The following is a 25,047-nucleotide window of genomic DNA, read 5'->3' as shown; positions in this document are numbered from 1 at the left end:
AGCCATATGACATGGTTGCTAGGAACCACACTCGGGTCCTTCGGAGGGACAGCAAGCCTTCTTACCACTGAGCCATTTCTCTAGTCCCCACTGTACAATTTAAATAAGACATCAACCACATAATGTAAAAGTATTTTAAGAAGAAAAAAAAACGTAAAATTTATTTTAATAAGTTTCATTTAACCAGGTTATCTACACTATTATATATTTAATATGTGTTTACTACAAAGGTTTTTAGAAAAGTTTAACATCCTATTTTGTGTGAAGTGTCCAAAATAGGCTCTTTGTTTCACAGTTAGCACATCTCAGTTGAGACTAACCTTATGCCTGAGCACTCAGTAGCCATTGGTGGCTATCACATTAAGCAGCGTTAGCCTATGATGTGCACACGTGTGTATTGTCTTATGTTCTAATAGCCTTCTCATTTGTGAAGACCCAGCCTTCCTATCGCTTGCCCTGTCCTACCATCCAATTAAGTGCATCATCTAGATCACTCCCTTTAGCACTTTTGCTAAATATCCTGCATTTTTTTCATTATTGGGTCAATCTTCTTGATGTCTGTTTCAAGTCACTCGCTTTAGTGGGTCTTAGGGGTGCCAAGATGGATCCCAAATGGCGCACAGTCTTCGGGGAAGAAAGCGAGACACGGCAAAACGTTGACTAAAATGCTTCTAAGAGCAAAGCTGAGCACACGTACACACCTCAGAGATGGCGTGAACTATGATCAGGTCCACAAATGAGGATTAAACAACAGGCCGAGGGGATCAGAGAAAGCTTCTGGAGGGAAATATAATTATGACTTGAGCCTTGAGGGTGCAGTAAAATTTTAATGGGCAGGGAGAGAGGAGACAGTTTTGCCCATAACTATCTTGTTATCCCAACCAGATGGCAGGTTGGTGAAGGCTGGGACGTTCTCTCTCTTTGTGCTTAGCTCTCCCCAGAGCGCCTTGCCAGAGTTTCACAGCGGAAGGTGCTTGTAATGTTTGTTGAGCCCAATTAATAATACATGATCGGCTGACAGTGGGGAAGGGAAACACCCGGCCTGCGTGCCTGCCTTCACCTCGGAATGGAAGCGGCCGGGTGAGGTATCACTCAGTCCTCTGACTGTGTAGGCATGGCTTCCTCACTTTGGCCAATCACTCTAAACGGAAACTAGTTCTTCAAAGCCAAAATGGTAGATAAATGGGGGCCGGTGCTTTCACTTCCGCCTGACCTATTTGTCACTTTCCCCAAATCCTCTGAGCCTCCACACAGCATAAATAGGGCACAAGGACAACCAGCGACCTGGGGATTGGAAGGCGCTTCATCGGAAGGGGCTTTTGTTTTATTTGCGACTGACTTATCGTGGCATTTGCTTGACAGCCTGGCATGTTTCACAGGAATCATTACCCCTGCTTCATGATACAGGGAATGGGAACTCAGAGGGGTTACTTGTTCAAGTGACTTTGAAGAGTCAAAACTAGAAATTCCATCTTCGGAGACCCAAACCCATGTCTTTCTACTAACCAAAGCTGGCCCACCTGTGTGAAAGGCTAAGCCCTTTGCTTTGTGACGCGTCTATGTACATTTTCCTGAGTTGGAGAGGTAGAGAAGAGATAAATGTCCAGGTGCCAGAAAGAATGTGCAGTAGAGAAGGAAAGCTAACCAGGTGGAGTTGGTAATACTTACCTGATGCCAGCCTCCATTCTAGCAGGGGCTGGCCTTGAGCTTTTAATATAAGGAAGATTGTTCCAAGTGAGATACACGTATTACCATATTTGATCCTCACCACAGCCCTGTGGGCTGTCCATCATCATATCCATTTTACCTACTGAAAAACAGATGAGGTGGGCTGGAGCGATGACTCAGAGGGTAGGAGAACTGACTGCTGTTCCGGAGGTCCTGAGTTCAATTCCCAGCAACCACATGGTGGCTCACACCCATCTATAATGAGATCTGGTGCCCAGAACATTATATATATATTATATATTATATATATATAATTATATATATATAATAAAAAATTAAAAAAAAAGAAAAACAGATGAGGTATATGAAAGGACCCAGTCATTCTGATAAGTAGAAAGCAATGCAACTTGGGACTCAGGCCTGACTTTCAGCCCTTCTTACATGGTTAAACCTGCTTAGCGCCACAACGCTATACTAAGCTTAAATCTCTGTACTTGGATTTCTCTAAAATCAGCACCTTGTTCTCATCTCTGGGCTTTTGTAAGCAGAAAAATGTAAGTATTCTTAGTAGCCCGCCAAGTAGTTCGTGGGTCTATGATGGCTTTTATTGACATTTTTGGAATGTCCTGATCATGGAGATGTACCCACAAACACAGTAGTCAGTGGCCTTTCATGCAGCCTGGTGTCTTAGATTAACTGAATAAATAAAGGGTGGACTTCTGCCCCAAAAATTCCTCCCTCTCCCCTCACATGGCACAGGGGGTAGAGAGAAGGAGGCAGGTCCTTTGCCTCATATCCTCCAATTCCACCCCTCCTGGAAGAAACCGCCTCTCTCAGTCCGAAGCTAAGCCTACATAGCTTTGAACATTGCAAATTCTCCATCTACGTTCTGCTCACACTTAACCATATGGAGATATTTACACAGATTTTTTTTTCTCTCTGAGTGATAATATTGTTATCTCTGTTATTCGTGAAGATACTTACACAGAATAACTTTTTTTCCCTAATTGGTATGTGGTCATTGTTTCTAAAAGTAAGAAATAATGAAAAGGAGAAAATCACCCCTAATACATTTACCCTAAGAAAAATATTTGGCATTATCTGGAATTTCTCCAAGATTTTTTTAATTTATATTGATATTTTAAAAGATGATACTTTGGATTTCCACTGACTACCAAAGAATACACATTTTCTCCTGAAGTCATGAAGACTTCCTCTTCACTCAGTTGGTGATTTTCCTGTGCCAGGGGTTGGAATCACCACGGGGAGTTGTCTGAAGCCACCAAGCTTCCGGTCCGCCTTCTCAGTTTGGACTACACTGGGCTTTCACATCTATTCTTTTGAAGTTTGTTTTCAGGTGATGGAGTATCTTACTAGTGAATACCTCCTCAGCTGTATCCCCATTGAGCCTCAGAACATTACGTAGTATGTAAAAGAAAGCATTGTTAACAACATAAATGTCTGACACATTCAAACACACTCTGAGCTAAACCAAGTACAGGAAAGTGTGATTCTGTCCTCTAACGTACCAGCCCCGGCTGCACTACCCTCTAGCTCACTGTTCTCTATGGTACCAGCCTCAGCTGCACTACTCTCTACCTCACTGTTCTCTATGGTACTAGCCCCGCCCCACTACCCTCCATCACACAATCCCCTATCTTACCAGTCTCTGTTCTACTACAGGTTGTCACACCATCCTGTATCATATCGCCCTCTATCTACAGACTATCGCCTATTGCACCACCCATTCAGCCATCCTCTCTGGTACTTCCCTGTGTCTACTCCCCTTGTGGCACTATCCCCTGTTGCTCTGTCCTACGGTACGATCTCTTCTATCTGGGGCCGAGACTTCATCAGTCTTCAGGTATCCATTACAATCAGGTCTCAAGGGCTTACTCTGTAACAAGACCAATTGCAGCTAGCCCTGAGCTCACCTGCACTTCTTCTTGCTCTTTATAACCTGAATAAAGCAGGCCCTGCTTGGTTCTCGTAGCGTGGCCACAGGTAAGGAGGGGGAGGGGAAAGCACAGGTGTTCTCTGCCCAGTGCCCAAGCACTTGGCAGCCTTCCCACCTCTTTTCTCTGTCCTGTTCGTTCTGTACCTTAGCACCAGTCAGGCATGTGAGGCACACTGGCCCCTGGCTTGGGCTCTTCTGGGAGGTAGCTTTTGTGTTTCCTGCATGTTGGGAGTGTTTACAGGGAAAGGCGACTTCCCCAAAGTCCAAGTATTCCACAGGTCTCCTCTCGTTTGGGAACTGATCCACTTTGGGAACTGCTAGCTTATATTTTGACTCATTAGGAGATTCCTGGAGACTCTCTGAAGTCAGACTGCTTAGAAAGAACAGCCGGATTTAAAGAGTTCCGCGCACAGCACTTTTATAACTGGCAATGGTTTTTTTAGGAAAGCTGCCAAGGATTGTCTTTGCCTTGTACCCAGTTTGCCAGAAGATGGCACAAAACAGGCACCCAAACCAAAAGGTACCCAATGGATAAGGGGATGCCCTGGGGGCTCGACGAGTCACCCCCCCTTGGACTCCCTACCCACTAAGTATGTGCTACACAAAGAAAACGACTGCAATTCACTTTCTGTGTCTCTGTATGGCCAAGCTTAGTCTGGGTGTGCACCGGGCTTTCTGAACTCTTAGGCAAACAATGCATGCTGCATTCCCAAAGAATAGGATATCATTCAACCACAAAAGGAGTGGATTTGTGACACGTGCTAAGTTATAAAAACATTATGCTAAGAGAAATAAGCCAGACACAAACAGAGGGTTGTTGGACGATTTTACTTATACGAGGTTTCCAGATTATCCCAGTTTACAGAGGCAGAGCGTGTAAGAGTGATTTCCAAGGGCCAGAGAAGTGACCCAACGGAGGTTATCGTTTACTGACGTGTACAGAGTTTAAGGGTGGACAGTGGTGACAGTCATGCAGCATGATGAATATACTTCAGAGAATCCAATTATGATTAAAGAAAAATTTTGTGTGGTGTATTTTTACTGCAATAATATATTGTCCATTTCCCTGCTTAAAGTATAAAATGCTACTTTGTTTTTGCTCTCTCTAGGAGCTAAGCTACCTTTCTTGTGATGGGCTTGCTGCAGAATCCCCCTGCTGGGGGGGAATCCTTAATGCAGTTCTCTTTGTGGGCTGCTCATTCAGGCCCTTTTAGTGACAGTGCCAGTCTAAGCAGGGACAGCTTTACTTTTGTTTATTATTTTTATTGATATTTATTTTTTATTTTTTTAAAGATTTATTTATTTATTATGTATACAACATTCTGTCTCCATGTATGCCCACATGCCAGAAGAGGGCACCAGATCTCATTACAGATGGTTATGAGCCACCATGTGGTTGCTGGGGATTGAACTCAGGACCTCTGGAAAAGCAGTGAGTGCTCTTAACCACTGAGCCACCTCTCCAGCCCTTTGTTGATATTAATTGAGCTCGACATTTTTCTCTGCTTCCCTCCCTGCCTCTCCCCTCCCCTTCAACCTTCTCCCAAGATTCTCATGCTCCTAGGGAGGAGGAGAAGGAGTGGGGGGAGTGGGAGGAGGGGCGGAAATGGAAACTTTTATAATTTAATAAAATTACAAAAAAAAAAAAAGATTCTCATGCTCCCAATTTACTAAAGAGATCTTGTGTTTTTCTACTTTCTACTTCCCATGTAGAGTAGATCTATGTGAGTCTCTCTTAGTGTCCGCATTGTTGTCTAAGTTCTCTGGGATCGTGGCTTGTAGGTTGGTTTTCTTTGTTTTATGTTTAAAAACCACCTATGAGTGAGTACATGTGATAATTGTCTTTCTGTGTCTGGGTTACCTCACTCAATATGATGTTTTCTAGCGCCATCCATTTGCCTGCAAAATTCAAGATGCTGTTATTTTTTTTTCTGCTGTGTAGTACTCCATTGGGTAAATGTACCACATTTTCTTTATCCGTTCTTCGGTCGAGGGGCATTTAGATTGTTTCCAGGTTCTGGCTATGACTAACAAAGCTGCTATGAACATAGTTGAGCACATGCCCTTGTGGCATGATTGAGCATCCTTTGGATATATACCCAAAAGTGGCATTACTGGGCCTTGAGGAAGGTTGTTTCCTAATTTTCTAAGAAATCACCACACTGACATCCAAAGGAGCTGTACCAGCTTGCATTCTCACCAGCAACGTAGGAGTGTTCCTTTTACCCCACAAGCTCTCCAGCATAAGTTGTCATCAGTGTTTTTGATCTTGGCCATTCTTTCAGGTGTAAGATGGAATCTCAGAGTTGTTTTGATTTGCATTTCTCTGATGACTAAGGATGTTAGTGTCTTTCAGCCATTTTAGATTCCTCTGTTGTGAGTTCTCTATTTAGGTCTGTACTCCATTTCTTTTTTATTGGATTATGGGTCACCTTTACTTTTAACTGAAGGTATTTTTGATTTTTTTTTTGGTGGCAAAATAGCACTCCTATAAGCATCAGGTCATGACCAACTCCTCTCTTGTCCACAAGAATACCAACTGTCTTGCTATGAGCTTTCCTGTACCCTGCCAGAAGGCTCTCATGGTGTGGTGGGTGACATTGTCTTCTTCTCTGCCATATGGAGTGGGGATGAAAGACATGAAGGGGCTGTAAAGACCTTTTTCCCTGCCATGCTGCTAGTGGTGGTGTGTGTGTGTTTGTGTATCTGTCTGTGTGTGTGTATATGTGTGTGCACGCTTTTGTGTGGGTGAGTATACATGTCTGGTGTGGAGGCTGGAAGAGAAGATCAGGTGTCTTCCTCTGTCACTCTGACCAACAAGCAACAGTGATCCTCTCCCTGTCCCCAGCCCGCTCAGTTTGGAGGTTACAGGAATGCACAGTCACACCTGGCTGTAATGTGAATCGAGGGCAATGAGCTCAGGCCTACACGCTTGTGAGGCAAGCTCTCTTACCCACATCTCCCCAGTTTGTTCTTCTTGCCTAGAACTTATTTATGAGATTAAAGACCAGGATGCTTGGGAGGACTGTACAGACACTGCAACATTATTCTTAATAATTCATCGCTAACCATGTTTGAAAACAGGTCATAATGGCTCGTTTTCTTGATTCCTAAAGCAAGCTCAGTTCACACGGCCTCATTTCCAGAAGGAGAAGGGGACAGTAGGAAAGGCATGCTTCTGACACTTGCTCCTTGTTAGTTACAAGACAGGGGCACAGTGGCATGTTGGCAAAGACGGAAGTGTCTGATCCTTTGACTTAAGAAGCCCCACTTGTAGGGCGTGGGGCTCAGGGGACTACCTGGTACGGTTTCATCCTTTGGCACACAGACCACGTTCCTCACCCAGGACTACCCTTTATCAAAATGGTGTCTTTTCACCCCAAGCTCCTTATAACAAAAGAAGACACTACAAAGTCCTAGTGACGAGCTGGGACAAGACAGCTGTTGAGAGAAAAGCCTGCAGTGCCCTTTGGAGGCAGCTGAGCCGCTGGTCTGGCAAGGCAGGCTGTTCAAACAGCTGCACAGGGTACAAAGCTTGAAGTTGCATTTCCCTCTCTCTGCTGTCAATGGGGTGTGTGTGTGTGTGTGTGTGTGTGTGTATCTGTGTCTGTGTGTTTGTGTGTATCTGTCTGTGTGTCTTTGTCCTTGTTTCAAATCAGTCTATGGGCCACAGCAAGACATTTTTTTTAATTACTCGGGCGAGTAACTTGCAGGCTGCCCAAAGGAAGTGTTTGTGTAGGAGAGGGAAGGAGAGCTTCTCCGAATCCAGAGCTAAGGAGGGGAAAACAAGGCAGGAAAGGAGGGAGCAGGAGTAGAGAAGGGGACAGGTGTCTGCCTTTCATCTGGATATTCAGGATGACACGTCTGGTGCCGGGAAACTGCTCTCTCTCACTGGCAGGGAAGCTTTGCAAGCAGAGGAGGGCTCAGCCGTCAGGTGAGCTGAGATCCAGAATTATCATGACAGCTTCATGGCATGTGGAGTGCGGGGTGGTCTTCACCAGTGGTGCTTAAATTAGCTTCTCTTGGACCTAGTATGATGCGCAGTCGGAGCGGGACGGATGGTCGTGGGAGCGCCGGGACTAAAGGAGGAAAAGGCTGTGGTTCTGCAGCACTGCTGCGTAGGAAACCGGTGTGTGTGCAAACTGGCACCTAGTTTCTGAGTCTTATTGAATGGGGGTGCCAGGCAGCACTGACACCATCAATTAGTAGCTTTTCAGTTTCTCCGGTGAACCTCTCTGAATCCCCTATTATAAATATTTGAAGAACCCTAAATACCGCTCACACACACACACACACACACACACACACACACACACACACACACACTCTGCGCTTCTTCAACTGAAGATCTTGCCACAATCTAATCACTGTGCGGGTCACCTGAGCAGCCTTGACTAACCGTCAGCCCTATGCACTTGTGTTTCGGGGGTTTGTGCGAATGAATGTGAGCCCGTGCCTCTGAAAAATCTTCCACTCAAACACAGACCTAGGAAGAACCTTTAATAAGTAATCAGCCGGAAGAAATCAGGCTGTCTAGCCTTCTAGTAACGCTTGCTGGATCACCAGGGACCTTTAAAGCATTCTGGAGCAGGGGGTTCCATGATTTGTCGAGTACTTGGCTGAAAATTCTGGAAGGAAGAAAGAGCCTGAGCAATTTTTTGTGCGGACACATATTTACACATGTGGATACACATATAAACAGATATATTGCTAATATATAAATAGAAACTGCAAATTAGTACTCCCCAGCCGGCGTCCTGCCAAAGGTCTTACATACATTGGAAGATAACTATTTTTATTTCAAAGATGAGGGGAGCTGAAACTCCAAGAAGGCAGGGAAGTGATTGGCAGGTGTGGGACTTGAACATGGGTCTGCTTGACTCCGTAATCCATGCTCTTAACCTCTGCCTCTTAAACAAGAATGGCTGGCTTTTATAGCACCTCCGGGTTCTCAGGGCTGTATCGAGGCCAGCCTGCCGGGTCCCAGTGCTGGGTGTTACAGGAACCATTGACCTCGCCTTCACAGCTTCTGAGGAAATGAGAGAGACACCGCAGGGCTTCTGAGCCTTGCTGGAGTACTCAGGAGACCCTACCCATCAGAAGCCGGCTTCGTGGAACAGCCAGCCCAGTCTGTCCGCCGAAGCTACGCCGACACTGACACACCAGGGCTGGGAATCAGAGCAGCACACCTGACCTCCAATTTTGCTGTTGGCAAATCCTGCCTGGCTAGGACAGGCTCCGCCCCCCTGAAGTTTGTGGAGGAGTAAACAACCATTCTTTGTCCTGGCGTCCCAGGATTTACGGTCAGCAGCTCCTTCAGCCTGCGCCGATGCGCCGCGTACTGCAAACACAGATGACCTTTGCAGCGATTCCATCTCGGCCTGTTTCCGTCTAGAAGGCCTGATTTTTTTTTTATATTGACGTTGTTTCCAACTAGTTCTGCCTGTTAACTCTCTTGACTCCCGCCACTCTAGGAAGTCCTGCCACAGAGGCCGACAGCCAAGGCACTGATTGGCGACTTGAAAGCGTCCCCAGTTACTGTCCATCGGAGCCTCAGGTCCGGCAGTTTCAAGCAGATGGAATTGCTCCCCTTCTCCCCAGGAGGGGATGGGTCTCAGGCGCAGCTTGGCCTCCTAGCATTAAGGTGCTTTGTGAGGGCCTTTCTTACAAGTTGGTTCCCATGTGGTATTTGTTAGTCACAGCTAATTACCAAGTCCTTGGCCGAGGCACTAGACATTGTTCCTTGGATTCCTCCCCCCCCTCTTTTTCCCCCTGCCCCCCCGTCGCTGCAGAACAAAACCCATTGTGGGGCTCTGGAAGTTAGCTATGCACATATTTTCCAGAGGAACCCTGACGGGCTCGGTGCTGGGGTCTCACGTTTCAAGCTGAACTGGGTAAAGCATTATTCACCAACACTGGCAGAGCCCACCTCCTTCTGAGCAGCCGTGCCTCCCTCCCACAATGCTCTGGGCCTCTCGTAGGCAGTTTGGACCGTTCACTGAGAATAAGTCACAGTATTACTCAGAACCTGCACAGAATGGTAGACCGTTGTGAGCCTTATAATCACAGGAAGCTCAAGTGCCAGGTGTTGCCAGCTGCCCTGGGTGGCACGGGTTAGGAAGGAGGAGCAAGACTGCTGAGACTGAGCTGCCCTTGGGTCTGTCTTTCCCGCTCCCTGGGCAGAGGGCCTCAGGATTAGCCTGCTCAGTGTACCGGCTTCTGCAGAAAATGTCCACATCCTAAAAGCAATCTTGAAACCCATGACTGAGTCCCCCTACTTTTCATTCCTCAGATGAAGAGACTGGCCACTGAGAGGCCCTTCCCTTCCCTAAGGTCGGCATGAGCAAGGGATTTGAGCACAGAATGAGAATTAGCACCCAAGTCTCCCGACTTCCAGAGGCCTCATTTCTTTGCCTCTGCCGGACTCGTTCTGGACAGTATCAGCAGACGGTTCTCTCCTTGGCTTCCTGCCGCGTCTTATGAGAAAGCCTCACGTTCAGGACACAGAGGAACTGTCAGACACAAAATGACAGTATAACACTTGCTTTCCTTAAGAACCACCTCACAATTCCACGCCATCTTCTGGGATTTTCAGACTGGTAGACAGAGGCAGCAACCTTTTATTTTCACATTATTTGTCTGAGACCCCACATTAAAATCTCACTTAAAGGTTTTTTTGTCCCTGTTGTTCAATGGAAGGCCATAACCTCTGGAGCTGGCCTTTTGGGGGTCACATAGTGTTCTGGAAATCTGGGCGAACTATCATGAATGTCATGCTTCTATCTAAATATAGAATGATAATACATGGTTAAGGAGTGCTGTGAAGAATTCAAGCCAATAAGCTAGATAAAGGGCCTATATAAAATGTATCAGGGTCTTGGTGGTAAATATTCCTGTCACCGTAGCTTAGTCACTCGCTGTCACACTCACAGGGACTTGAGGTCAAATGAAAGTCAGACGTGTTGAGTCTTTTTCATTAACTTGGACCCTTCTGCTGTTTGTCACAAGCTTAACATTAACCAAGCGCAGTTAGGATCACCTATAGGCCACGAGTTCAGCCTTGTCTTTCCCTGGAAGCTTATAAGACTGAGCACTTGCTGGGCACGGGATAGGTGTGCCTATGGGCTGGGCACGGGATAGGTGTGCCTATGGGCTGGGCACGGGATAGGTGTGCCTATGGGCTGGGCACGGGATAGATGTGCCTATGGGCTGGGCACGGGATAGGTGTGCCTATGGGCTGGGCACGGGATAGGTGTGCCTATGAGCTGGGCACGGGATAGGTGTGCCTGTGGGCTGGGCACGGGATAGGTGTGACTGTGGGCTTCTGAGAGACGAACTTAACCAGTGGGACCCTGGGAAGTCTGAAAAAAATAACTCCTGTTCCTTTGACTCTGACAGCCCCTAGGGTGTCCTGGGGACTCAAAGCCGCCTGCCTCCAGCAGAATCAGAGCCCTTTGCTGAGCCCACAACTTGGGTGTGCTTGGGTCTTTTTCAGACTCCTCTCTGTTTTCCATCCAAATAAAAACCAAAGCCCCAGAAGCTTGTTTTCAGAATTTAGGAAAGCAGATGTTTTTGCTTATTTTTCTTTCTTCTCTCTTCTGCCAAAATGCTAAGTTTTCGTTGGGTTCTGTAGTTGTTTTCCTGTTTTGTTTTGTTTTTGCTTTTAAGACACGTCTTGGACGAGGGTCGTTGGAAGGGAGAGAAGGGTAGGCCTTTCCAAGCGGGGGAACTCTTTTTTTTTTAAACCTGAATGAAAGCATGTAAGAACCCGAGGGTGGACACGCTAGAGAACAAGAGAGAACAAGACTAGTGGTGGATTCCTTTCTGCAAGAGTCTCGGGCCTTCTTCCAGGCCCGGTGCCCAGGGCTGCCTGACTAAGCAAGAATAGGAAAATGACTATTGCTTTTCAAAGAATTCTGAAAGTTAGCGGGTCAGGCTGTGTTGATGGAGCATATGCTGTACCCCAAGGGAGGCCCAGAAACTACTCATGGGCCCTGTAGTTCCCGGCTGTCTAAAGCATGCATGGTCGATACTGATTAGTTCCTATTTCTACTTTAACCAGTCAACAGGAGCTAGTATCAACACACAACAATTTGTCATATAGGTGTGTTCATCGGAAGTCTGCCTCTAGGGCTACTGAACTAAAATTCAGGTGTGACAGGGTTGCATTTCTCTTGAGAGTCTCAGAAGGATTGTGTGTGTGTGTGTGTGTGTGTGTGTGTGTGTGTGTGTGTGTGTGTGTGTGAGATATAGTCCAGGGGCTAGCCTGGAACTGGCTATGTAGACCAGACTGGCCTCTTACTAAGAAATCTGCCAACCTCCACCTCCCAAGTTCTGAGTTTAAAGGCATGTGCCACCACACCCCGCCAACAACTACCGCACTTTTCATGTTTACATTATCCAGCTTGCGAAACATCCCATTTCTAGCCTCCTAGTCCTCTTGCTCCATCATCAAAGGTACCAACATCATCAGATTCGGTCTTTTCTCGTTGCTCCTCTCATGTCACCTCCACTACCCTTTGTCCTACTGTTACAGGCCTTGGAGAACCCACCTGCATAATCCAGGATTATGTCCCTATTTTATGGTTAGCCGAATTCCTTCAGTGGCCCTTGCCATCTAAGGAGATAAAGTCACGGCTAAAGCGGGGAGCACTATAGCTCGCAATAGGTACATGGGTCATTTTTATATGGATACAGTGGTTGTGTACCTGAATTTTCAGTTTTTAGAAATGGAACCTAACAAAAGCTAATGAAAAGAAAAGGATCTTGTTGATCCATATACTTGAAAGGGGGAGTTCTCTTGGTGTCAGACCCAGCTGAATCCCTGTGTCTAAGGACATCTCTTTCATTTTCTTTTGCTTTTTCTTCTAGCATTTCTTTTTTGTTGTTGTTGATTTTATTGAGCTCTATATTTTTCTCTGCTCCCTTCCCTGCCTCTCCTCTCCCCTTCAACCCTCTCCCAATGTCCCCATGCTCCCAGTTTACTCAGGAGATCTTGTCTTTTTCTACTTCCCATGTAGATTAGATACATGTATGTCTCTCTTAGGGTCCTCATTGTTGTCTAGGTTCTCTGGGATTGTGATTTCTAGGCTGGTTTTCTTTGTTTTATGTTTTAAAATCACTTATGAGTGAGTGAGTACATATGGTTATTGTCTTTCTGGATCTGGGTTACCTCACTCAATATGATGTCTTGTAGCTCCATCCATTTGCCTGCAGAATTCAAGATGTCGTTATTTTTTTCTGCTATGTAGTACTCCATTGTTTAAATGTACCACATTTTCCTTATCCATTCTTTGGTCGAGGGGCATTTAGGTTGTTTCCAGGTTCTGACTATGACAAACAATGCTATTATGAGTATAGTTGAGCACATGTCCTTGTGGCATGGTTGAACATCCTTTGGCTATATACCCAAAAGTGATATTGCTGGGTCTTGAGGAAGGTTGTTTCATAATTTTCTGAGAAATCACCATACTGATATCCAAAGGGGCTGTACCAGTTTGCATTCCCACCAGCAATGCAGGAGTGTTCCCTTTACCCCACAATCTCTTCAGGATAAGTTGTCATCAGTGTTTTTGATCTTGGTCATTCTTTCAGGTGTAAGATGGAATCTCAGAGTTGTTTTGATTTGCATTTCTCTGATGACTAAGGATGTTGAACATTTCCTTAAGGGTCTTTCAGTCATTTTAGATTCCTCTGTTGAGAGTTCTCTATTTAGGTCTCTACTCCATTTTCTTATTGGATTATTTATTCTTTTGATGATCAATTTCTAGAGTTCTTTGTATATTTTGGAGATCAGACCTCTGTCTGATGTGGGGTTGGTGAAGATCTTTTCCCATTCTGTAGGCTGTCGTTTTGTTTTGTTGACCGAGGACAGCTCTTTCTTGTCTTGGGTTACTTTGGTGGTCTGTTGATTCCCAAGCAGAGATTGCCTAGAAGACAGCTGAGATATCTCCCAGCAAGTTCCAGGACTGCACAGTTCTCGAGAGACTTGAGATTCCAGAGAAGAAACATAACATTCTCTTTAGCAGTGCGAACAGAATCCTGAGGATGACACTCAGCTGCCCAGCTTGGGCCGTGTGTGCGCTTGGAAGTGAATCACCGTATAGGCAAATGCAAGTTGCTTCATCCAGAATCCAGAGTACAGGAAGCCTTACCAGAAGCACATGTACTATATCAGGGGGGGAGTAACTTACCAAAGAAAATACAACATTGTCACCAGAAGAAGGAAAGAACTGGACCTGTCGTCATATTACTGCTTGATTTCTGAACCATGAAATGGAGATAGCATTTGGCTTCACGCCACGGGCAAACTTGAAAGAGCCCAAAAGTGGTTCATTTAAGGCAAGTAATTTACTTCAGGTAGCACATAGGAAGAAGATTTGTCACCGTGGTTAAATTCATTGGTGTTGGAACGAGATTGCCTTGGTTTAGGGCCAAGTTATGTTGTTTACTTGGTTTCGTCATCTGTAAAATGGGGATGATAACACTATTCGCCTCAGAAGTGTTGGCCTTGTGAGGATGAAGGTGTGAGAAAAAGTGCTTAGAATAAGACCTTGGCAATGTAAACGCCAAATGGACAACAGCTGTCTTGAGAACTATTTCCATTTTATTATCGTATTGCAAGTCAGAAGCTCCAGGAAGATGGTAGCCTTGGAAAAAGAGTAGGAAGTACATTAGCTGCTTTATTGGGTTTCTCTTTCTAGAGCCAGTCTTTTCTTTCTTGAACTTTCCACGTTCACCACAAAGGGAGGTTGAGGTTGTCACGTGAAATGTGGATTTTGACATGTGGAGAAAGGCCATCTTTCCACCCCTGACCTCGACTGTGTGTGCCCACCACCAAATGAATGTTCTGTTCATGTTTCTAAGTTTGGATTCTTGAGATAATCCTGTTCGTTTGGTCATGGGTTGTCTTCAAATGAGAGCACAGTCTACGTTTGCCCAACTGTGACCGGCAGTGGGCAGGGTGAGCTGGGAGGAAAAGTTGAGCATGTGCCAAAAACTTACACTTTGTCAACTTTGAAAACTTGTCATTTGCAAGTGTGTCGAGCAAGCTGGAATTTCCCTATGGAACAATGCAGTCATTTTCAGAGAATACTGTTCGGCCTGAATGTTTTGGATGGGTCCAATCAAAAGCGCCTTGTAGAAACACGTTAGGCCTGCAGAACTTATAGAGAGAAGGTGTTCGCTCTCTCACTAGCAAACGGGACATCTGTAAACAAGGCACCGCTGAGGCATCCCTGTTCCTTTGCCTACATATCCTCCAGCTCAGAGATGCATTCCTGAAGCGGAAGCTCCAGGAAGATGCTCGTGGGTACTGTCGGGAGATGCTCAGAGGTGCTGTGGGAAGCAGATTTCAGAGGGACCAGGAATGTCCCCAGAATCTTCTCTTTGGTGGCAGAAAGAGCTTTGAGTACCCACCTTTTCCTCTTCAGAGCCCCGAGTTTGTTCTCAGCAGCCTCCATCCAGTCTGTTCAGGACGTTTCAGTGGACAGAGGTTTTTTTTTTCCTCTAGCCAAGTGTCCTTTTCTCTGAGACTAAAAAGGACCTCTGCAGTAATGGGGAGGGTCAGGAAGTACCGGTGGGGTTTCTCATCTCTGCAGCACTAAGGGAGGCTGGGAATGCTGTGGATGAGGACTGGCTATGAGTAAGATTTGGGGGGAGAAAAAGCATTGTCACAGTTTTGTCAGAAGCCTGCCGGGAAAGTCTCCACTGTTGAGGCTCCCGTGCTCTTTTGAGTTAAACAATTTGAAGGCTCCATGCCTGCTTTCAAATGGCTTGGTTTTGAAGCAGTCAACAGAAAAGCAGCCCGCTGCCAGGGCCAGTCATCAAAAGGGAAAAGAGAGCATTGCAAGCCGTGGGTGGATGTGCGTGAGAAATGCGACAGTGTGGAGTCCCGTGCCGCTGCCTGACCCGTGTGCATTATCTCCCTAAAGGACCCCGTGGTTTAATGGATGGGGCTTTAACCTACCCAGAGGCCAGTCTCTGCTGGACAAATGGAACCTCATCCCCGAGGGCATTGACATACTCATGACACACGGACCTCCTCTAGGTAAGTGGAGCAAAGGTTGTCCTTTGTCATAAGATGCTCCCCCTCCCCCAACATAATGAATAATTCTTTGGAGAATTAATAATTTTCCTTTATGAAAAAGAAACAGTGAATGCAAAAAGAGAGAGTCAGTGTCTCTAAAGAACTCGTGGTCAGTAAATTCAGCAGCTCTGCTAGGCTGACAGGGGTTCAGGACTTTTTTTTTTAAGTAGAGTCAGGGAAAAGAACTAAATGCACAAAGACTAGAACACCATAGTCTTTTCCTTTTTTTTTTTTTTTTTTTTTTGGTTTTGTTTTTCAAAACAGGGTTTCTCTGTAGCTTTGGAGCCTGTCCTGAAACTAGCTCTTGTAGACCAGGCTGGGGGCCTCGAACTCACAGAGATTCTCCTCTGCCTCTGCCTCTGCCTCTGCCTCTGCCTCTGCCTCTGCCTCTGCCTCTCAAGTGCTGGGATTAAAGGCGTGTGCCACCACCCAGCTCAACACCACAGTCTTTTAAGCTTGGTAATTTATTTTAAGAACTGTGTTCCCTTCCAGTGAAGGGGTAGGAGAGGACACGGAAGAAGACAGAGACCTATCAGTCATGGGCATCTGAATTTGAGTCCAAAGAAACTCGTTTTTCCTTTCACACAGAACATTGGCCTGGGTATCTTTAAAGATGAACATTTGAGCTGATTAAATTGGGATGTTGTCACAATATATATGCACGAAAAATAGCAGGTCCAAAAGTAAGTTTCATGGCAAGTTCTCATTGAAAATACTTCATCCTTTTTTTTTCTTTTTTAAAAAAAGATTTTTCCTCATATAATCTCTCTGGTGTCAAAGCTACCTCCCTAGTGATACAGACTACGGTCAGGAGATGGTTATATGATTTAAGGAATTAGATCCCGATTATTCATGAGGTTGTCATTGGTTTAGTTTGCTATAGAACATTTCCAGCCAGGGTCCACCATCCTGTGAATTATGCCAGGATACTTCCTGCCCAGCTAAAGCAGGATCACAAAATTCAGATATTTATTTTTAAATACAAATGTTGGTATGTATTGATTTATTTTTATGGGGAGACACCTCTTTTCATATTATTGTAATGCGCTGTATTGACAGAGATTTCCTGGTCATACTGAGATGAAGGGGAGATAATGTGAGTCTAAGTGGCTTTCAGGATCTCTGTTGCTACCTTGTTAAGCATGGCCCTTCCCTCTTCTATCATTCTGCAGAACCACACATTTTATTACTCATTCCTGATGCATATTTAGCCTTTGTAAATATCTGTTAAGAGCCACTCGGTGCTGTTTTCCTTCCCTCACAACGGGGGAGGGGGGCACTCTATGTTTTCTGAATAATTGAAAAGGAAAATGGAGGCTGAGCCCTGCAGCCCCGTGAGGAAGTGAGGAAGAGGCTAGTTCTTTTGCAGCCGATGCAGTACCCACGGGTTCACCACGCGCATGCTCGCTGATGCACTTCACCACATTCCGCATTCTCCAGGACTGTACTTGCCAGTGATCCTAATCAAATCATCATCGATGTATTTCCTTATTTAGACTCATGTAATCATTAAATTGCTAACGACATATTTTGACTAGCATGACTTACTCAGCAAGAACACCTTGCAGGGACAACATTCCAGCCAGCTTGGCTCCTCCACCTGAGCAGGCTGGATGGGCACAGTTCATTGAGTTGATCTTGGATAGCTGCAGTCGGGTTCGGTGCAGTTCATGGTGAGGGTCTTGGCTAGCAGACAGCGCAGACAGAAGCAGTCCCATCACCGGAGCATTCCTTAGACTACGACTTCACGCAGAGCAGCGAGTTAACAATGAAGTCATTCATTTCGGCACGAAGCAAGGAGTAACAACTAAGGCTCGACGGTAGATTCTACAGAATCCCAACATTCTGTTTACTCTTCCAGCAGAGGCTACCATCCCTCTTTTCGTAGTATAAGTGAGGTAAACCAGGCTGTACTTATATCAGAGAGAGGTTCACACCTAGGAGCTTCGTAAGAAGTTGGGCAAAGCTCTCACAATGTAAAGCTTTAAGACTGGACTTCTTTGAAGACTGCTGTCTTTGGGGGGAGGCTGAAGAGTTTGAATTCTCAGTGTGAAGGAAGCTGTAGGTGCTGTTTACTGTCTGCTCTTATGGTCTCAGCAAGATGATATCTGAGGTGCTCATATACACAGTGAAGTTTTTTTCTTCTTCAAGAGAACATATCCATGAGGCAATAATGATAGTCACCGTGGATTCAGAATTCCCCACTTTTCTTAATAGTTTTAAATGCCCTGCCTTGATTTTTGCTAGGCCCTCTTTTGCCTGGTAGTCTTCCTACCTTGTCCAGTCACGCCCTACATCCCAGTTAGCCTGTCTTTACGGAGACTAAATATTCATGCCTACTGCGTAGGCAAACAGAACAGAAATCTGTCCCTTCCTGCCCAGCCATTTCTGCAGTAGAGAGCACCTAATGGAGCTGTGGAGTGGATTTGTACAGATTCTGATTTAGCCTTTCATCCCACCTGCCTCCGTTAGACCCATCCTGCTGAGGTGTATGGATTTCATTTTAGACCATAATTATCTGGATAGCTGACTTTTGCTATAATTGATGTCAGGTTTTTTTTTTTAATAGATTTTCTGCATTAAGCAGAGGACTAAGTGGCTTTTACTTTAAAACTAGTCAATTAGCCCAAGCTTGCTGCATGCCACCATGAGGTCATGTTGTCTGTTGCCGGCAGAGGAGCAGAGGAGCAACTGGTAGTCCAAAGCTGTCTGTCAGGGAGCCCCAAGGGCTAAGAGGGACATCTCTAAGCGGACCAGGCAGCTCTTTCACGTCCCCTCTCCGTGAACCATCATGGGAGTGGACTGGTATTGGAATATCTACAAATAAGAAAGAATTGTGAAAAGAGAATGCAACAGAGCAAATGGAGGGGAAATGAGCCATTACGGGGCTGCCGGGAAAGGTGTCGTTCATCTCAGGAAGAAGACCTGAAACCTGTGGCTGAATAAATCAGACTTCTTGCAGGAAAAGAATGTTAATTAACTGGAGGGGAGGGGGGGATGGAAACCAAAAAAAAAAAAAATTAATCAAGAATCCAAAGAAGACAAAGTGGTGAGTGAAAGTTCTTTAAGAGCCGTTGTGGGCTTTCACGGAGAAGCTAAGATTACGGATAACATAATAAAGCCTCTGTGAGTTATGGCTTCCTGAAAGTCGGAACGAAACCTTACCTGAGAAAGGAGAATTAAGAGTATTGATTGCATTCTGTCCTTAGGTTTCCGGGACTGGGTTCCAAAGGAGCTCCAAAGGGTGGGCTGCGTGGAGCTCTTAAACACGGTCCAGAGGCGGGTTCGGCCCAAGCTCCACGTGTTCGGCGGAATTCATGAAGGTAAGAACACAGGGGTAGCCATGACCTCACACTCCCCAGCAGGCAGCCAGGCCGCATCAGCTAGATGGAATGGTGGAAACGGTGGTTCTCAAACTTTACTGCAACGGAACCCGTTAGGAGATGAAACCTCATGAGCAAATTCACGTGTATTCAGCAGAAAAGTGGTTTGCATTGCTGGCTTTTAAGTAGAACGGCGAGGGAGAACCTTGTTTTACCTCAAAGCCCACTCTCTAGGCAGCACTGGGACCTAGGGGCTCTACCGAGAAATAAAGATGGCTGCAGGCCAATAAAGCCAACTTCCCTGTTTAAGGGAATAGACGAGATGCTCTCGAGGTTAGGTACAACCTAAAGCCTCTGTAGTCCCTGTGGGGTCTTATATGCCTGACACAGAAAGAACCAGGGACACAAGACATTCTTGGCATAATTACTGTGGGCGTGCAAGGAACTGTTGTGGAAGGAGCCCCTCTGCAGATCAGCATTTCCCTACTAAGCTTGGAACTATAGAAATCATTAGCTCTGTTGACTGCAGCTGAGGAGACCTGGAACAATAAGTCTCTAAATCAGAAAATATCTATTCATTGCTTTCTGCCTTCAAGGTAAGCTGAGTCAAGGTCCCAGAACCCAGAAGCCTCAAGAATCCTTCACAGCTCTGAATTTTGTCTGCTCTGCCTTTTTCAAACCAGATGTCACTGGTCTTTTGTAGAGAAGCAGAGTATTCTGTCAGCTGATCTCAGGGTCTGGGAACCCACAAGACTGGCCCGGGCATGCGCATTTGTGTGCAGCAGAAACATTGACGTGGGCAGCCGCCGTGTTTCCTAGCCGTTATTCGCTCTGGCTCTCTGAAGTTATTTATGAATGTCAGAGTCAAGTTGAAGTGTGTGAGGCTGTGTGTTTGGTGAAACGGAAGGTAGCTTACTCCACAGGCACGATGACTTCCTAGTTACGTGGGTAATAAAGAGAGAAAATGCAGCTTGCTCCAAGCACAGACACCAGCTGAGTGGCTGGGAAGCAGAGGTACAGCCAGTTCCTGGGCAAGAGGCAGGGTGTGGGGGGCGGGGAGGCAGTGGAATTCAGTCTCTTGTGCTCCCTAAGGGAAGGGGAGAGTCACCTAGAGATGGGCCTGCCTCTCTAAAAACTACATTTCCAGAGGAGGGGGTTTGCTGTTAACTTGAAAACTAGTTTGAATGCCTGTGGGATTCCTCTGAGTTTGCATTTCACCCTTTAAAAAAAAGAAGTTTAAGTCATTAATTTACCTTAAAGCCGCCAGACAATTGGAGAATTCCACTGAAGCCCTACAATAATAAAGTTGCTTTAAAGGGAAGCGATCATATTCAAATAAACTTGTCTTGCTTTTATTCACTTAAGACAGCTAAAGAGGGCAGCGCAAGGGCAAATACCAGCCTCTTGATGGAGAGAGATAACAAGACTTTATGACCCCGGAACCAAACAGTGCACATTTTAAATGCAGCTTTGCTTTTCTTAAGAGATTTTTTCCAATGACCCTCATTAAGCTCTCGACGGGCTTACTTGGAAAATTTTTAGCAAATGGAGTAGGGGGAGGGTAGAGGGATAAGAACCTTATCAGTAATTTCTGTATGTCCGGGTCATTTTATTTCTTCACGTCTGTGTTTTCCTGTGCCACGGAGACCAGTGTGAACCTAGAATTACTGACTCATCGCAGACGCGTTTGGGTGTCCAGGGAAATGTGCAAACTCCCAAGACGCCTAAAAATGTCAGCGTGTTAAAAACTACAGACGGGGACTACATGCCAGGGTGCCATGACATTTTCTCAGCTGGGTACATTTAGGAAATGGGATCCTGTTGCGATGTTCCTCCCGACCACAGTGGAAGAAGCAATGCTTTTGAGTGAAGTGGAACTTAGCGTTAAGATCATATAACTCAAGGCAGAATCAGTCACTATGGAGACAGATCACTCTAGCAATAAGGAAGGAGATCATCCACAGCTAAGCTCCTGCCTTCCTCCCCTGCCACAAAGCCCACTTGGAGCCCGGTTCTGCTCTTAGACTGTTTCCTTCCCTGCAGTTCAATAGTTAGTGCGGGATTTTGAAAGAAAAATGATCCTTTGACGGTGGAGGAGTACTTTTCTTTATCCTCCGTCAAACAGGTGCCGTGTCCTTCCCCTGACCAGTTCAGTATTTGAGCAAAGGGGGCACGGGAAAGAATAACTCTTTGTTGAAAGGGAGAAACCTCCCCTTTTGGAGAAACCAGAGCAAAACTGGACAGAAATTCCTGAAATTTGCATATCTGGGACGGCTCACCGAATTTCATCTCCCTGCCCTCTGATGACGATGTTGGCCCTGTGTTCAGCTGTTGTCATTTGTCTTCCTACAGGGTACGGCATCATGACCGACGGTTACACCACGTACATCAACGCCTCCACCTGTACAGTCAGCTTTCAGCCGACCAACCCTCCAATTATATTTGACCTTCCGAACCCACAGGGCTCCTAAAGTTCTCCGCACCCTATTGGAATGTGAGGGACCGTCTACAAACTGCCATTTTTCTAATTATAAACTTACATTCTCTGACGTGTCTATTTTCAAATCCTGTGAGTTCTTTTTGTAAATTGTTGGAACAGGAAAAAAAAAATGACGACGCTAGAGTTGTGCCGCCTCTTTTTGTGTTTTAAGTGGGGTACCCATCGGAAATCAAAGGAGCACGGAGGATCTGTGAGATGACTTCTGTTTGCTCAAAGGCCACGCCATTGTAAATTGTTAGTGTTTGCCAAAGGACAGCCAAGCTTTCTTTAAAAAAACAAAAAAAAATGATTTTAAAAAAGTCTTATTTGAATATGCTTTAAGCTGAAAGAGAAAGATTGTTAATAAGAAGAGAAACCCACCGGCAGTGTTCTGAAAACCGCCAGGTGTGCACAGCTCTTTGGGTATTGTTTGATGTGTTCTGTGGTTGCTTTCTTGGTGTTCGTTCACTTTTAGTTTACAGATGTGGCACCAATTTAGAGCAATCTCAGCAGGGGTAGGTCTGGAAAAACCTTCGCCTCACACTGGTTGTCAAAAAGACCGTGTCCAAGCTGGGGAAGCAGAGCCCCTCCTTCAGAGGCTTAGCCAGAGAGGCCCATATCCGGGTTATGCAAACGCGCGCTGTTTATTTGTTTCTTTTAAGTTATTTGAGCTTTAAGAATATGGAAACAAGAATCGGTCAAGAGCGGATATTCATGCAAGGAAAAAGAAAACTGTGCAGACTCCTTCTCAATGTGGATTTATATACATATATATATATAAATATTTTTTGTGCATTATGACTAAGGTAGGAGTGTAATGTTGCCAAGGACAGTCCAACTGCAGAGCGTCGCTGTGCACCAGCACATCGGAAGTCCGAAGGAACGGACCCCTTCTCCCTCTGAACTCAAGGTCTGAAAGAGCTGGAGTTCAGCCTAGGTACAGTAACAAGTGTGTATAGACTTCAGTGGATGCATTGGAAGCGAACTAAAATAAGGCTTAGTCGTGCTTTCTATTTAATGCCCTGCATCGTCTTCTCACTTCGTCCCCGCTCCTGTTTTGCACTGTGTGTTGATGCAATCTCCGCTAGCACAAAATATTGTTGCTAATAATCCTTTCTGTTCTCCCACTGTCAATGCCATCAAGCTCTATTCCATGTTACCTTAAAATTTAGGAAAGCAGTTGTTTTCTTTAAATTTATTGTGATATTCTATATCTAGCGGCCTTTATATGCAAATAAAATTGCAAGATTTTTAAATCCGTGCTGCGTGGTCGGGCTACCAGGGGAAGGATGGTAGATTTGGCCCGGGGACAGGAGGATTTATTTATGTGCAATTTAAGTAATGCCCTCTGAACCATTAGGATATTGGGTTTGGATTTTTTTTTTCTAATAAATGTTTGTGGTCTGCCAATCAATCACAGGCCAATAGGTACATCGATAAGGCACTGACAGTACTGGCTCCTTTCAGGACACTGACATCTGTCTTGCCTTAGGTTTTAGGGGTGCAGCTTCTGTCTTTGTCCATTGTCGTGTCTGAGGGACTGAGCCTGCCAAGGCTGTGCCTGCTCTTTGGGGTTACGTCAGGGGCGTTGAGTAGGTGAAGCCACAGAAGGCAGGGTACCTACTCACTGAACATTTTCATTCCCTGTCTTGAGTAGTCACCACCCTCCAAGCCACCGTCCCCACCACCACCACCACATCCACCACACACACACACACACTGTTTTGTTGTTGTTTAATGGTTCCACTGACATGTCCTTTCCATGGGAAGAGAGGGCCAGTGGTGGGATGTGGAAATTGTGTATACCTCTTGTATTTTGCCTAGAGAACCATTGAAGAAAAGCAATAGGATCTTGCTATTATTGTTGCTTGTGGGGGTTTTGCCTGTCTGTAGAAGGTTTTTGTCTTGTTTTGTTGTTATTATTATTGTTTCCATTTTCTGAAACAGTGTCTCACGTAGCCCAGGCTAGCTTAGAAATCTCTGTGTAACCGAGGATGACCTTAATTACTTGATCCGTCTCCAGCCTTGAACTTCTGGGTTTAAGAGCGCATACCACCACACCCAGCGTAGCAACAAGATCTTCAATCTGCGGTGCCTCTGTGCACTGCTTTCCAGTCAACGCCCATTTAATTACATCTCCATTCTGCCTATCCGTTGTGGTTCCTTTGATGCGATTCCTCAGAAGTCTTGGCTTCAGTACCAGCTGGGACACTGTCCCTAGAATGACAACACCAATTCCCATAATCATCTCAGTCTATCTTAGTTGTATCTCTTAGGCTTGTCAGTTTCTGACCTGACACTGTACCACAGATGCATGGGCTTCCCAAGAAGCCTCTGGCAGCTACAAGGCATGAAATGCAGCACCGAGAGACGGCGGCAATCCTCCCTCAATCTGCTGACGTGGTGTGAAGATGGCCGCCTCCTGCTTCTTCCTAGGGGATGGACCGAGAAACAGCATACTGACCAGACGTCTCACCTGGCAGCTAACGGGACATGGGCTCAGACATCTCTAAAAAGCAAAGGAGGATGTCCTCCTCCAGGAGTAGGCGGATGATCGCAAGGACACGTATGCACGCACGGTCTTTGAGAGCACATTTGGACACCAACTAATTAAGCAAAACACTTGTTAAAATTGTCTCCCACCAGGCATTAGCAGGAAATGACACATTCTGCTGCATCTAGAGCATCGGACTGACTATCCACAGAGGTTCCTGCCGCCAGCCCACACTTTGCGTGCATGAACTGCTTCCGGGGCTTCCATAATGGCTGTCCTACCCTCTCTGCTTAGCCTTTCTAGCAACGAATCATTCAAAGCTGGTGGTTACCAATATAACACTTTCTGTTCCATTCCCAGGCAGTCTGCTGGATAGGCTCCGTATTTTATCTTCTTCCTCGAATCCTAAGCATTCACAAGCCACAGTTTATAGGAAAGTAAGACCACTGCCAACTGAGTAGCTTCCCTTAGGACAATGGAAGGGTCTAAGACAGGTCTGTCTGAGTCCATAGTGGTGCCCATTCTGTTACTTAGGAAAAACTAACTCCTAAGAGCTAACAGAATATTGGAGGGTCTGGGACATTACTTGCTTCCCCAGTAAGAGCCTGCTGAAGCACCTCGCAATATGGTTTGATGGCAACATCAAGGTGGACCATTTCCTCTGTGTTTGAGGCCCAGGACACTGCAATGGTCACAAGAGCTTCCGAGCCAGTCCAAATCCTCTTTGACTAACAACAACATCTTCAGGAAGCAGCCATGTAATGTGAAGTCCGACATGGAGCTCTCTGGCGTCTGGTTAACAGTGTGTCTAAGTTTAGTTTGGTCACCCTGCCCCGTCTCTAGGATCTTCAGGTGGGATTCTGTCTGATGACCCTTTACCCCAGAGAGGTCCCATGGCCTTGTGTCTGAGGAGCTGTGTTTGTATTCATGCTTTGTGAACCATAACCAGCTCCCTTTTTAAGAAATACGGGCTTTTCTGAGAAGCAGACCAGAGAGCCCGACTTCCTAGCATGGATGTCACAACTTACGAAATCTTTT

The 25,047-nt window shown here is 45.7% G+C and overlaps 1 protein-coding gene across 4 annotated transcripts in view; it reads left to right on the top strand.

Annotated features, from left to right (window-relative positions):
- Window positions 1–22,771, top strand: part of Mpped2 (metallophosphoesterase domain containing 2) — a 185,760-nt gene extending 162,989 nt beyond the window's left edge. For all 4 annotated transcript variants that reach the window (XM_085696737.2, XM_048443692.3, XM_048443693.3 and 1 more), the window contains 3 exons: window positions 15,559–15,674; window positions 18,923–19,036; window positions 21,389–22,771. In XM_085696737.2, coding sequence (XP_085552863.1) covers window positions 15,559–15,674; window positions 18,923–19,036; window positions 21,389–21,507 — 349 coding nt within the window. In that variant the 3' untranslated portion in view covers window positions 21,508–22,771. The remainder of the gene's footprint in view (window positions 1–15,558; window positions 15,675–18,922; window positions 19,037–21,388) is intronic.
- Window positions 22,772–25,047: the final 2,276 nt, after the last annotated feature.

This window comes from Myodes glareolus, chromosome 10, assembly GCF_982192425.1.
Source record: "Myodes glareolus chromosome 10, mMyoGla1.1, whole genome shotgun sequence".
Lineage (NCBI taxonomy): Eukaryota > Metazoa > Chordata > Mammalia > Rodentia > Cricetidae > Myodes > Myodes glareolus.
This window is presented reverse-complemented; position numbering and strand designations above follow the sequence as displayed.